The sequence below is a fragment of the Thamnophis sirtalis genome, unplaced genomic scaffold (genome assembly GCF_051295495.1).
Source record: "Thamnophis sirtalis isolate CommonGarterSnake01/CBP01778 unplaced genomic scaffold, rThaSir2_p1.2 scaffold_5, whole genome shotgun sequence".
Lineage (NCBI taxonomy): Eukaryota > Metazoa > Chordata > Lepidosauria > Squamata > Natricidae > Thamnophis > Thamnophis sirtalis.
This window is the reverse complement of record NW_028261385.1, coordinates 140,412,149-140,425,859: the sequence shown is the minus strand read 5'-3', so window position 1 is coordinate 140,425,859 and position 13,711 is coordinate 140,412,149. Positions and strand designations below refer to the sequence as shown.

The 13,711-nt window shown below is 47.7% G+C and overlaps 1 protein-coding gene and 1 long non-coding RNA gene across 2 annotated transcripts; both read left to right on the top strand.

Annotated features, from left to right (window-relative positions):
• Nucleotides 1-889: 889 nt before the first annotated feature.
• LOC148045672 (uncharacterized) lies at nt 890-2,984 on the top strand. The gene is made up of 3 exons (XR_015696621.1): nt 890-1,008; nt 1,464-1,544; nt 2,847-2,984. It is a non-coding gene; the product is annotated as an uncharacterized LOC148045672 (long non-coding RNA).
• Nucleotides 2,985-10,768: 7,784 nt separating this feature from the next.
• On the top strand, nt 10,769-13,262 carry LRATD1 (LRAT domain containing 1). Its single transcript, XM_014074876.2, has 2 exons — nt 10,769-10,994; nt 12,030-13,262. Exon 2 carries the CDS (start codon nt 12,067-12,069, stop codon nt 12,943-12,945), a length of 879 nt encoding a protein of 292 aa, XP_013930351.2. The 5' UTR covers nt 10,769-10,994; nt 12,030-12,066; the 3' UTR covers nt 12,946-13,262.
• The last annotated feature ends 449 nt before the right edge of the window (nt 13,263-13,711 follow it).

Sequence of the window (13,711 nt, the reverse complement as noted above, 5' to 3'; positions counted from 1 at the left end):
TCTGATATGAGTATAAGTAACGACTGTGGAAGAGATGCACGAAAGCAGAATATTTTTATTCTTACGTGGACAATTAACAATTACTTGTACGTCTTTTTTTAAAAAAAAAAATTCAGGTTCTTTACCAGCATCAGGTCATCCATTTTTCCACTTGGGTTTGAAATTGTTCTTTGGGCCAAAATGAAAAGCAGAAAAGAACTATTAGTTTCTTTCCTTCTTTTTTTTTATTTTTATTTTTTTTATTTTATCAATTTCATATATACATTCACAATTATATGATCTCATAACTGTTATTAATAATATGTATTTATAACAATTTTTCCCTACAGTTGACAATATACTTGAAGATTGCTTTTTTTATCATCCCATGGATCCATCTTATCTTACAACGGTCCTACTTCTTCTTCCCTCCCTCCCTCTTTCCTTCCCTCGTTTCTTCTCTCCTACTTCCCTTCCTTCCCTCCTTCCTTCCCTCCCTCCTTCCCCTTCCCTCCTTCTCTCCTTCCCTCCTTCCTTCCCTCCTTTCTTCTCTCCTTCCTTCCCTCCTTCCTTCCCTCCTTGCTTCCCTCCCTCCTTCCCCCTTCCTTCTCTCCTACATTCCCTCCTTCCTACCCTCCTTTCTTCTCTCCTTCTCTCCCTCCTTCCTTCCCTCCTTTCTTCTCTCCTTCCCTCCTTCCTTCCCTCCTTCCTTGCTCCTTTTTTTTAATTATAATTTTTTTTTATTTTATTTTCAGTTTCTTTCCTTCTTTCTGAGGCATATTTCTCTCAAACAAACTATGGATCTTGCTCCAAATCTAGTACATGTAGATGTGGCTGACTTTCCTAGCTGGTTTTAATTCAACTCACCCAGCTTATTCAGGGTCAGGGCAAAGTGGAGCTTCTGGCAGATTCCAAAGGACGTGTGGCAGCAGAGCCAAGATTGCTGACGTTTCAACATCGGTGCATGAGAATGTTCAGTTGTGGCAAGAACACACCCAAATAAACAAGTTTTGCTGGTAGACGAGAAAGGTGAGGCAATAACTGTCCAGAAAATAGTCAAGAAAATGTGTAGCCTTGCTAAAAGCTTTCAAGAAATGTGTTTATTGGGCTGTGTGCATGTGGGTTTGAATATGATTTAGAAATTTGGCAACGGTTCCCAAGCTTGTTCATTCAATTATAAAGCTAGTTAAGGAGGAATCTGTTTAAAGTTAGGCCTGGACCATTTAGTCCTTTATATCAGGAGGTCTCCAACTTTGGCAACTTTGCGACTTGTGGACTTCAACTCCCAGAATTCCTCAGCCAGTGCATGTTGTAAAGTTGCCAAGGTTGGAGATCCCTATTTTATCTCATGGGATGTATTAATAGACAGTGCTGATCTTCGTAAATGTTCCCAGCCTCCACCATAACAATACAGGATTTGATGTTTGCATGCTTTCTGAGGGAAAGCTGAGGCCAAAATAAATAAAAAATCTGTTTACCCACAGCAAACTTTGAACTTTTGTTCAAAAGCAGTTATTATGGGAGGGACATGATGGCTTTTGATGGAGAAGAATGGTGACAGACTCGTGAGTAAACACTCAATATAATTTTTGCCATTACCTCTTTTGGCCCTAATGTTTACACTGTAGATTAGTTAAAACCGGTTTTATAAGGAACTGTTTAGAGATATATAATCCAAAACAAATTCAGGATGAAAAATAAATCAAATGAACAAATAGAGTGTTTTTCCTTTCTTGTTTAAAGAAACCTGACATGAAAGCTATCACTATAAACTATCAAACGAACCAACAAAAATATGAAATCTTTTCTCCCTATTATTTATCTGTTTTGTCCAACAGATATCTCTTTGCAATAACACCGAGAAGAGGGCAATGTTGATTATAGAATTTTATTGCTTTGTGTCAGGACTGCAGTAGATTATTGTCCCCATCTACTGAACCATCTTTCTTTCTTTCTTTCTTTCTTTCTTTCTTTCTTTCTTTCTTTTTCTTTCTTTCTTTCTTTCTTTTTCTTTCTTTTTTTTTCTTTTTTTGAGGAAGGAAAGCAAAATCCACACATTACAATCACAAGAAACAGTGCTACCACATGGAAAATCCAGGGGAAAATATCTGGCAGTTCATGAAAAGTCAGTTCACATATGCAACAAACTGCTTTGATGACTGAGCCATCACTCACATAGAGAGCCGAGGTGGCGCAGTGGTTAGGGTGCAGTACTGCAGGCCACTTCAGCTGACTGTTATCTGCAGTTCAGCGGTTCTAATCTCACCGGCTCAAGGTTGACTCAGCCTTCCATCCTTCCGAGGTGGGTGAAATGAGGACCCAGACTGTGGGGGCGATATGCTGACTCTGTAAACCGCTTAGAGAGGGCTGAAAGCCCTATGAAGCGGTATATAAGTCTAACTGCTGCTATTGCTACTCTGCCTATATTTGGAATGGATTAAACTGGAAGCTTGTGGTCCTCTTCCAACACAATGATCAAGTTGGCTAAAGTCGCTGGGAGTAGAATTCAGCAATGTCTGGGATAGCTTGCTGTTAGGTCTTCAGAATTTACAAGAAGCCAGTGGATCCAGAATTATTGTCCAGTACATTAAAATATTGGGGCTGGAAAGGGGAGCAAAGGAAAGGAGAAAGGAAAGGAAGTTTGCCCCTTTGAATGTAGCTCTACTGAGAACAATTATGTAAAAGAGGAGGAAAAAAATACGGAATCTTCTCCTCTCCCTAGAAAGTCAGGCCTCCTTTTGCAATTCTTCAGACCTTAATCAGGAGATTAGAGGCAAGCTAGATAACATTCACTTCCTCTCCTGTGCAGAGGTCACAGGAAAACATTCACAGGATTTTTAAAAAGCCTTTTGACTTTCTATCTGCAGGAGGATTCTCCCAGATCCTGTCCCTTGTGAACTGCACACCTACAAGAAAGAAGCAGCACCATTTGTTCCTGTACATTCTTTTTTTACCTGACCACTTCAACCTGAAATAAAGAAATGAGTAAGTTGGAGTATAGTGCAGTTTGCTTGTAGTCATTCAGTTATATTGCTATACCATTATGACTTTGATTATTAATCAATGTGGAATGTGTGATAAGCATACGTGAGATTTGGTATTAATGATAAGGAATATTAACCCTAACCAGTGGTGGGTTTCAAAAATTGTTCGAACCTACTCTGTGGGTGTGGCCTCCTTTCTGGGAGTGGCTTGCCGCCCATGTGACTGGATGGGAGTGGCTTGCCGCCCATGTGACCGGATATGAAGATGCCGACGACACTTGTCAGAACCACCTTAAATTACCTCACACACAGCACTGGCATGCATAAGAATATGATGTCAACTTGTTTTTTAAAAGGCATCTTTGGTTTGCATTAAAACAACTTCAACACACGCAATGTTCTGATTGCACCACAAACGCAGTAGTCATCCTTACCTTTCACAGAGGCGCTGAGTTTTATAAATAGGAGCATGATAGTGTAGAATAATCATATCCAAGGACCAGTGGTGGGTTTCAAAAAAGTTTGGATCCTCTTCTGTAGGTGTGGCCTGCTTTCCGGGTCCACTGGTGGAACCTCTTCTAACCGGTTCGGTAGATTTGACGAACCGGTTCTACCGAACTGGTGCGAACTGGTAGGAACTCACCTCTGACCCTAACCCTAACTTTAACCCTATCTGCCTGCTGGCTTAATTTAGTCATTGGTGCTTTTCCAAAGCAGTAATTGATGAGAGAGTTCATTGGAAAGAGATCCTATTGGATGGTAATCAAGGCTGGGTTGCTCTACGAATACCCTACAACCCAAGGCAATGAGAAACAGTTGCTTCAGGCATCCAGTGATGGTGCAATGCTAGTGATTCAGCACCAGAGGATTTATCTCCATGTTTCCATTGCTATTTCACAATATGCTGCTTCATGGTAGTTGGACGTAAACTTCCAATCATCCATTTTACAAACCAGCACGGGACACACAATGAAGAAGAGGTCAACAATGGGATAACGGCAAGATCCATTAAATAAATAAACAAAGATAATAGCTTTAGTAGTTCACTATCACAGCTATCTACCAACATATATTTTTTTTAAAAATACGCAAATCAAGAGGTGGCAATCCAATGTCGATCTGCTCTGACGTTGGTCCAGTTCAATTCGATGGGATTTGTTCTTGGGCAAAACCACTTATGACTATAGCGTTGGTATAGAGAGAAGCCAGCACAGTCCCAGTTCAATGGAGCTCCTCCTGAATCCATGTGTAATGGTATGTGAGAAAGACTTAGGGAATGGTTAGATAAGAGGGAGCTTAGCCTGCAGTTGCATAACGGATGGAGAAAGAGGCTGAGAATGGATCCTCCATAACTTCTCACGCTATAAAGGAGATGTGTATTTTCAGACTTGGAAGATTCTGTTAATGTAGCTTTAACAGTAAAGAAGAATTAGCTCATTGGTCATGTTCCTGTCTTGTCTAACTGGAAAGGCTGACATACTAAAATATGCTAAAAGGCTGGAGGTAAGTAAATCAATGTACTACAGTGTTCTGACCCCCCTTCTTCTCTCGTTCACAGACGACAGCCAGACAGACTTAAAAGGAAATAACTTTATCAGACCTGGCTCACTCTGGCTGCGAGCCCAAAATAAACATGAAAAAAGTCTTTGGCAAAATGATTACGCAGCAGAATGCGAAAACAAAGAGCTAATTACAGCAACACCAGGTTTACAGAAAGAAAGCAAGTCACTTCTCCAAGTGTCTCTTTGAATCAGGGTTACAGAAAGCAAATCACTTATCCAAGTGCCTCTCACAAACAAACCACGACCGATGAACAACGAACCACGAACGAATGAATGAACGTTGACTTCTGCAATCAGGGCGTGGCACCATCAGTCCTTTTATCTCCAGAAGACGACACTAACGAGCCCCAGCTGCATTGTTATTCCTGCATCCCGACTCAACTCACAGCAAACTTCTGCTGAGTCACAACACTACAGATAGTCCTCAACTTACAGCTGTTCATTAGTGACCGTTCAAAGTTACATCAGCACTGAAAAAAAAGTGACTTATGGCCGTTTTTCACATTTACAACTGTTGCAGCGTCCCCATGGTTGTGTCGTCAAAATTCGGCTGCTTGGCAACTGACTCGTATTTATGATGGTTGCAGTGTCCCAGCGTCATGCGATCGCCTTTTGCGACCTTCTGACAAGCGAAGCCAACGGGGAAGCCAGATTCATTTAACAACCTACTCACTAACTGAACAACTTCAGTGATTCACTTAACAATTACGGCATGAGATGTCGTAATACGGGGCAAAACTCACTTAACAAATTTCTCACCTAACAAATTTCTCACCTTTCTCACCTATTGGGCTCATTTGGTTTGGTTTGGTTTGGTTTATTAGATTTATATGCCACCCTTCTCCCAAGGACTCAGGGCGGTGTACAACATTAAAAGAAACACATAATACAAAAGTTAAAAAAATAAATAGAATATCCCAAACAAACCCACTTAAAATTGACAATGACATTTTTTTAAAAAAAATTGATCAATAATTTTTTATTTATTTTGTTCAGGTCAGGCCGGCTTGCTGGAAAAGCCAACTTTTTAGGGCGCGTCGGAAGGACCGGAGGTCGGGGATTATACGAAGCTCCGGGGGCAGCTCATTCCAGCGGGAAGGCGCTCCCCCTGGGGGTCACTAGCCGACACTGCCTGGCCGACGGCACCCTGAGGAGGCCAACTCTGTGGGATCGCACTGGACGGTGGGAGGCTACCGGTGGCAGTAGGTGGTCTCGCAGGTATCCTGGGTAATAAATATTATGGTAATAAACCGAGGACTACCTGTATAGCAATACATAAGCCATGAGCCATAAAAGGTTTATTTTTTCCCATATTGGGGTTTCCTTCAAAGCCCAAACTGCTTCCAACTATTCTTTCTTTTGGTTACAAGAAGAATCTTGTTTTTAACCAGCAATTCATGGGTGCTACATATCGGAATTACTGCTGCAGCTGGAAAGGCGAGGAAACTTTTGTTTTGTGGCTGGGAAGAGAGAGAGGTCACACAAACCACAGTGCAAACCCCAATGGCTAATCTGACTACTAAGCGGCTTATTTGTTCGGGAGTTGACAGGGGTGCACCTTGAACCACTCTTGACGTTGAAATGCAGTCTGTTTATTTGGCAGGCCCTTGCATTGTCAGGCTGCTGAGAATGAACTGGTGCTTGTGTTCTGAAGTTAATTAAAAGAGTAATCTAAATGAAGCAAGTTCCTGATGAGATGCCAGCTGTAGACAAAGGCATCCCTCCTAACCACCGATACAGCATGAGAAAGCAAGCGACATGCAAAACTAATTACGAAACGAGGCAGTGTTAGCCTCTCTGGTCCCTGAAAGCACTGCAGAATGGAAGAACGACGCGAGCTCATTCTGTGGGTACGTGACAGAGGCATTGGAGAAGGCATCCAGCTACTGCTTGCATTGCGACGGTGTAACACTCCCAGTGGGCTTTCCTCTGTGTTCATTTTCATTCTTTTTTGAGACGCCCTCCGTTTAGGCTCAAGCTACCATCCCTTTCACATTACAGTGGGCAACTGGTCGTTATATTGGTGGGCTGTCTTGGTTCTAAAAAACTGTTTATTTCAATGGAGGAGATAGTCCAGGGGTGGGTTCCTGCCAGTTCTAACCTCTTCTATAGAAGAGGTTCCACAAATTTACGGTGCCATTTAGAACCGATTGCAGCTCCCTCCCCCCGTGTGTCCGCATCACGCTTGCCCCGCCCACTGCTCACTAATTGGCTGGCTCATCAATCCCCCTCCGCCTCTAAGAGTCCTATCTAAACCTTAAAGTCTTAAAGCTGTCAATTTTGAACACCCCTGGGGTTTTTTTTCTAAAGGGTTGGGGGTGCAAGGGTCTTGTAACTTGACAGCTTTAAGACTTGCACACTTCAATGCCAGAGTTCCTGAGCCAACGGCACTGGAGGAGGAATTCTGGGAGTTGAAGTCCACAAGTCTTAAAGCTGTCAAGTTTGAACACCCCTGGTTTTTTTTCCCTAAAGGGTTAGGAGTGCAAGGGTCTTGTAACTTGACAGCTTTAAGACTCGTGTGCTTCAAATGCCAACATTTTGGTTGCTAAGCAAGAGCGTTGTTAAGTGAGTTTCACCAGATTTTACAAGTTGGCCATGCCCACCCAGTCACATGACTGACAAGCCACTCCCACTTGGTCACATGGCTGGCAAGCCACTCCCACAAAGCAGGCCACACCTACAGAAGAGGTTCTAATTTTTTTGAAACCCACCACTGAGATAGTCATAAGCCTAAAATAACATTCTCAATAATAGGGCTCTGAGTCAAGACTAAATGAAAAAAAGGCAGAATTTGTACCTTGATCTTATAGAGAGATCACTAAAAAAATTAGGAAAATTCACAATATTACACAGGAAATTGAAGGCAGTAATATCAGCAATTGGCTACTGAATGATGCAGTGGGTTAAACATCCCAAGACTACAGTGGTGGGTTTCAAAAATTGTTCGAACCTACTCTGTGGGTGTGGCCTCCTTTGTGGGAGTGGCTTGCCACCCCATGTGACCGGATGGGAGTGGCTTGCCACCCATGTGACCGGATATGAAGATGCCGACGACACTTGTCAGAACCACCTTAAATTACCTCACACACAGCACTGGCATGCATAAGAATAGGATGTAAACTTGTTTTTTAAAAGGCATCTTTGATTTGCGTTAAAACAACTTCAACACACGCAATGTTCTGATTGCACCACAAAGGCAGTAGTCATCCTTACCTTTCACAGAGGCACTGAGTTTTATAAATAGGAGCATGATAGTGTAGAATAATCATATCCAAGGACCAGTGGTGGGTTTCAAAAAACTTTTGGAACCTCTTCTGTAGGTGTGGCCTGCTTTCCGGGTCCACTGGTGGAACCTCTTCTAACCAGTTCGGTAGATTTGACGAACCGGTTCTACCGAATAGGTGTGAACTGGTAGGAACCCACCTCTGCAAGACCAACTCAGCTAAGCCTGGGTAGGGGGGGGGGGTGAGGAGAATACAGAAAACTCCCCACGTATGAAAAAAATAATGGAATTTACCATTGAGGTTGCTCCCTCATAAAATATTTTCAAACCTGAACTAGGGCAGAGTTGCAAACATATGATTGGTTATTTTATGTTTCTTCTGGCGATGGTCCGTTTCCTTTATTCTTTCAACCTACTTTATTCACTAGCCTTTGACCCTTGATGTTTCTGGGACCTAATGGGTTTTCGTTTCCTATCTTGCATTTTCTCTTCTCTTTTGCTGCCAACTGTTTCTCAAGAGCTATTTAATTTGCACATCTCACTACTGCCTGATAGTAATAATTGTAATTGTAATTACTTTATTTGTATGCCGCCCTTTTCCCTGGTGGGACTCAGGGCGGCTCACAATTCAGGGGGAGGGGGGACAGACAAGTTACAAACATAAAGACAATACATCATTAAAAAACGCAACAGTCGTACTATTCGAGTGGGGTTGAGGTCTCTAGCCCCAGGCCTGTCGGGACAGCCAGGTTTTAAGGGCTACGCGGAAGGTCTGGAGGGTGGTGAGGGTACGAATCTCCACGGGGAGTTCGTTCCAGATAATAATGATTCTTATTACTATTAGCTTTAGAATGACTTCCTTGCTCGGTTCGGCTATGTCGCACCACGTGCATTTGGGCCCAACTCTTTTATCTGTCTTTTAAAAAAGATCTGTAATAACCGATTTTAACTTAACTTGGTATGCATGAAAGTACGCCCTACCAATTAAGCGGCAGAGCATTTCATCAGTTAAGAATAAAACCCTATGCCATCCTTAAAGAGTTGGAAGAGGACAATCGTTCTTCTGGGTTCATTTCCCTGCCAGGTGCAGAAATCCAAATTAAGGAAGAGTTTCTTGTACAGTCCAGCCGGTGTCTGAAGACATCCAGAGAAAGGGATTCCCACCATTTCCCAAAACAACTCCTTTATCCCCTCGCTGACAACCATTTCTGCAGAAATCCCCACAAGAGCCGAGGTGGTGCAGTGGTTAAATGCAGCACTGCAGGCTACTTCAGCTGACTGCAGTTCTGCAGTTCGGCTGTTCAAATCTCACCGGCTCAAGGTTGACTCAGCCTTCCATCCTTCTGAGGTGGGTAAAATGAGGACCCGGATTGTTGTTGGGGACAATATGCTGACTCTGTAAACCGCTTAGAGAGGGCTGAAAGCCCTATGAAGCGGTATATAAGTCTAACTGCTATTGCTATTGCTACATTGTCGGGATAACTGGGAAGGCAGCGCAGTTTTGGTATCTGTGGCAACTGAGATTATAACTCCCCAACCTCTGATACAGTTGTATTTACTGCTTTTGTTCAGAACATGCCTTCCCCCCCTTCCACTCACACCCCCACGCGTAACACGCAAACCACATAAAGAGGTGCTCCTTGAAACGCAACGGGCCACATTGTCGAGAAACACACAAAGTATTTCTTTCCTGAGACCTAATTTTTATTGTTATTATTATTATTACTCCCCCCCCCTTTCGCAAACTCAAGTTGAGCTGGCGTGCAAACGGGAAGTCTGGGTAACGTTGAAAGAAAAAGCTTTCAAGCTAAGCGCGGTTTGGAAGCCTAGGAAGATCGCAAGGACAAATAATAATAACAACGACAACAACAATGATAATAATAATAGGTGAATTCATTCATTCATTCATTTCCTTTATTTGTATGCCGCCCTTTTCCCTGGGGGGACTCAGGGCGGCTCACAATCCAAAAAGGGAGGGGGGGGGAAGACAAACAGTATTCCAATATGGAAACAATACAACATATTAAAAGTGAATGAAATGCGATTGATCGTGGCATGGTTATGCATTACCTGGTGGGCTACCTGCTAGGTAGGGGTAAGAGCCGAGGTGGCGCAGTGGTTAAATGCAGCACTGCAGGCTACTTCAGCTGACTGCTAGTTCTGCAGTTCGCCTGTTCAAATCTCACCGGCTCAAAGGTTGACTCAGCCTTCCATCCTTCCGAGGTGGGTAAAATGAGGACCCGGATTGTTGTTGGGGGCGATATGCTGACTCTGTAAACCGCTTAGAGAGGGCTGAAAGCCCTAGGAAGCGGTATATAAGTCTAACTGCTATGCTAACTGCTAGGGGGCGGGGTGTTAGCCCTGGGTTTCCCTTCCTACAGCAAGGGCAGCTTGACATCTCAAACCCTGCCAAGGGAGCCGGGGATGCCAGGCAGAGGGGGGGCTGCCCGGGGTCTCAGCCCCCCCAGGAGAACAAGCGAGAGGGAGGGAGGGGGGTAATTATGCATTACCTGGTGGGCTACCTGCTAGGGTAGGTGTTAGCCCTGGGTTTCCCTTCCTACAGCAAGGCGGCTTGACATCTCAAACCCCGCCAAGGGAGCCGGGGATGCCAGGCAGAGGGGGGGGGGGGCTGCCCGGGGTCTCAGCCCCCCCAGGAGAACAAGCGAGAGGGAGGGAGGGGGGTAATTATGCATTACCTGGTGGGCTACCTGCTAGGGTAGGTGTTAGCCCTGGGTTTCCCTTCCTACAGCAAGGGCAGCTTGGCATCTCAAACCCCGCCAAGGGAGCCGGGGATGCCAGGCAGAGGGGGGGGCTGCCCGGGGTCTCAGCCCCCCCAGGAGAAAAAGCGAGAGGGAGGGAGGGGGGTTAAGCAGACGGCGGGCGTCTGGAATCCCACCCTTGGAGCTCCCGTGATTGACACCCCAGAGGATGGGCCGAGCTTTCCAAGCGCAGCCAATGAGCGCGAGCCGGGGGCGGGCCTTGGCATCATCAGGAGTATCTGTGACTTTAGACTCGGCGGCGCTGCTGAAGGGGAGCCCAGAGCCCAGCCGGACGGCGCAGGTGAAGGGCGTGCGGAGCCAGCCAGCCAGCCAGAGACCCGGAGCGCGGACACTCGGGGCCGGGTGGGTCGCCAGCGCTCGGACGGCGGCGGGTCCTGCTGAAAGGGGCCACCCGGCTCCACCCCATGGCGACCGAAGGACTTTAAAGGACTTCTGGGGGGCTTGGTCGGCATCTGGGCGATTCCGGGTACGGATTTCGGATCCTTCCCACCTTTGCATGGCGTCGCCGCGTCTCCCGCTCGCTTTGCTGGGCCAGCTTTTGCTTTTAGCCCGCCCGATTTTTCATGATTATTTTTTTTTTCCGGGCCAGGAGTTTTAAACAAAAGGGCAGAGCAACCACCGAGCTGGGGAGGGGGTGCAGAAGCGGGACGCGATCAAAGCCAGAGAGCGGCGGCGGCGGCGGCTTGGAAGCTCCCCGACTTCTGGGCGAGAAGTGGCGGCTGCCGCTTCGGAGAAGGAGGAAAGGGGAGGACGGCAACTGGAGACAAAGCGGAGGGGCGGGATGGAACCTCTCGCCGGGACACCGCAAACCCACCCCCGAGCCCAGCCCGGACGGGGTTTTGGATTCTTTGGGGAGAGCAATTGGGGCGCCGTCCCAAACAAGGGACCCCCCTACCCCCCCCGCCGCCTCTCTCCCTTTTTTCCTCCGCCTTTGTGCACCACTAAGTCTCCTAGGAGCAGCAGATCGGGGCGGGGGGGGGGTTTGGTTGGCAAAACAGGGCAGCCCGGGGGAGGGGGGGCTTCTCGCAACCCCTGAGACCCAGGAACCCCCTCCAGCAACCCCCGGAGACCCAGGAACCCCCTCCAGCAACCCCTGGAGACCCAGGAACCCCCTCCAGCAACCCCCGGAGACCCAGGAACCCCCTCCAGCAACCCCCGGAGAACCCCCTCCAGCAACCCCTGGAGACCCAGGAACCCCCTCCCTGGAGACCCAGGAACCATCATCCCCTGCCCGTCCTAAGGGTAGGGTCGGGCAGAAAGGGGTTGGGCGTGTTTTGGGGGGGGGTGGTCGCAAGAAGCATCAGCCGGCGACAGTTTTTTCTCTCTCTCTTCCTTGGCCCAGATGGGACGCACCCTCGGATCCCCCGTCTCGGCTTGCGCCCCTTTCCGTGCCACGCCGCGCGTGTTTTCATTGTTATGCTCCCCCACCCCACCCCTGGCGTTCAATCTCCCCTCCTCTTATTTCTTTCTTCCTCTCCCGTCTCCCGTGTCTCTCTCTCAGATCCGGCGATCCCTGCTCTCGCCGCGCCCTGTCATTGATGGGAAATCAACTGGATCGCATCACTCACCTGAGTTACAGCGAGCTGCCGACCGGGGACCCCTCGGGGATCGAGAAAGACGAGCTGCGCGTCGGAGTGGCTTACTTCTTCTCCGACGAAGAGGAGGATCTGGACGAGCGAGGCCAGCCGGATAAGTACTGCGTGAAGGGCTCGAGCAGCCCGGCTCAAGAGTCCCCCACCCGCCACCATCACCACCACCACCACCCGCCGCAGCTGGCGCTGAGCGAGACCCAGTTCTCCGCCTTCCGCGGCCAGGAATGCATCTTCTCCAAGGTGAGCGGAGACTCGCAGACGGGCGATTTGAGCGTCTCCCCGGCGTCTTCCCTGCCGGCCCTCTGCAAGCCGGGAGACCTGCTGGAGCTGCTCTACCTGGGGCCGTCCGACCACCCTCCGCCGCCCCCGCAGTGGGCCGTCTATGTGGGCAACGCTCAGATCATCCACTTGCACCAGGGCCAGATACGGCAGGACAGCTTGTACGAGGCGGCCGCCGGCAACGTGGGCCGGGTGGTGAGTAGCTGGTACCGCTTCCGCCCCCTGGTGGCCGAGCTGGTCGTGCAGAACGCTTGCAGCCACCTGGGCTTAAAGAGCCCCGAGATCTGCTGGACGAACTCGGAGAGCTTCGCCGCTTGGTGCCGCTTCGGCAAACGGGAGTTCAAAGCCGGCGGCGAGCTCCAGCCGGCCTCGGGCTCTCAGCCTCAGCAGCAATACTATCTCAAGATCCACCTGGCGGACAGCAAGGGCCACACGGTGCGCTTCCAAAGCTTGGAGGACCTCATTAGGGAGAAACGCAGGATCGACGCCAGCGGGAAACTGAGGGTGATCCAAGAACTGGCCTTGGTGGACGATGGCAAAGAATGATAAGCGCCACCAGCGGGGAGAAGGGAGAGCCTGTTTGCTGGGCTTCTCCCGCCTTTGCTCCTCCTTCTCCTCCGGTCTTAACGGAGGGAAACCCCCTTTGCAAACCAAACCAGCGGCTGCCCTTCCCTTGGCCTCGGCTGGAGGTCGTTCCACCTCTCGCCAACCGGGATTGCCGTCGCCGTGATCCCGACGACCCGGAGGGAAGTGTGGAGACGGGTGGTGCCAGCCAACGCGATGAGCAAAATGTGCGGACAAAGTCATTCCATGTTCATCATACTTCCCATCCTGCTTAAATAAAAAAAAAATGTTTAAAAAATTACCTCCCTCCCCTTTTTTTCCTTTTAAAAAAAACATTCCTGGCTTTAATTCCTAAGTACCATAGTGGTTTTTTGTTGTTGTTGTTGTTGTTAAGGTAAAAATGGAGATGAGTTTATTTGGAGGGTTCTGCCTGTTCTTGTGAGTGCAAGAACTTTTGATGGGGTGTTGATGTGGGGGACGGAGGGCAACTTGGTGCCCTCTTGATATATTGGCTGCAGTTGACCTTGGCCTTGTTGCTTTGAAGTCCACTATGCCCAGAGGGAGGGCAGTTTATTCATTTACAGCCTGGCAACTTTATGGGATGATAAATCTTGTTGTAGAATTACTCTTGTTGTAGAATTTTTAAAAATCACTTTCCTGAAAGCTCTTTATCAGTTTTCCAGAGTGTTAGACGGATATAAACATGGAGTAGAATTGCGAAGGGGGGGGGGGTGAAATAGCCATCTGA

Coding starts and splice junctions, on each gene's coding strand:
- LRATD1 (XM_014074876.2), top strand. CDS start 12,067: ATGGGAAATCAACTGGATCGCATCACTCACCTGAGTTACAGCGAGCTG.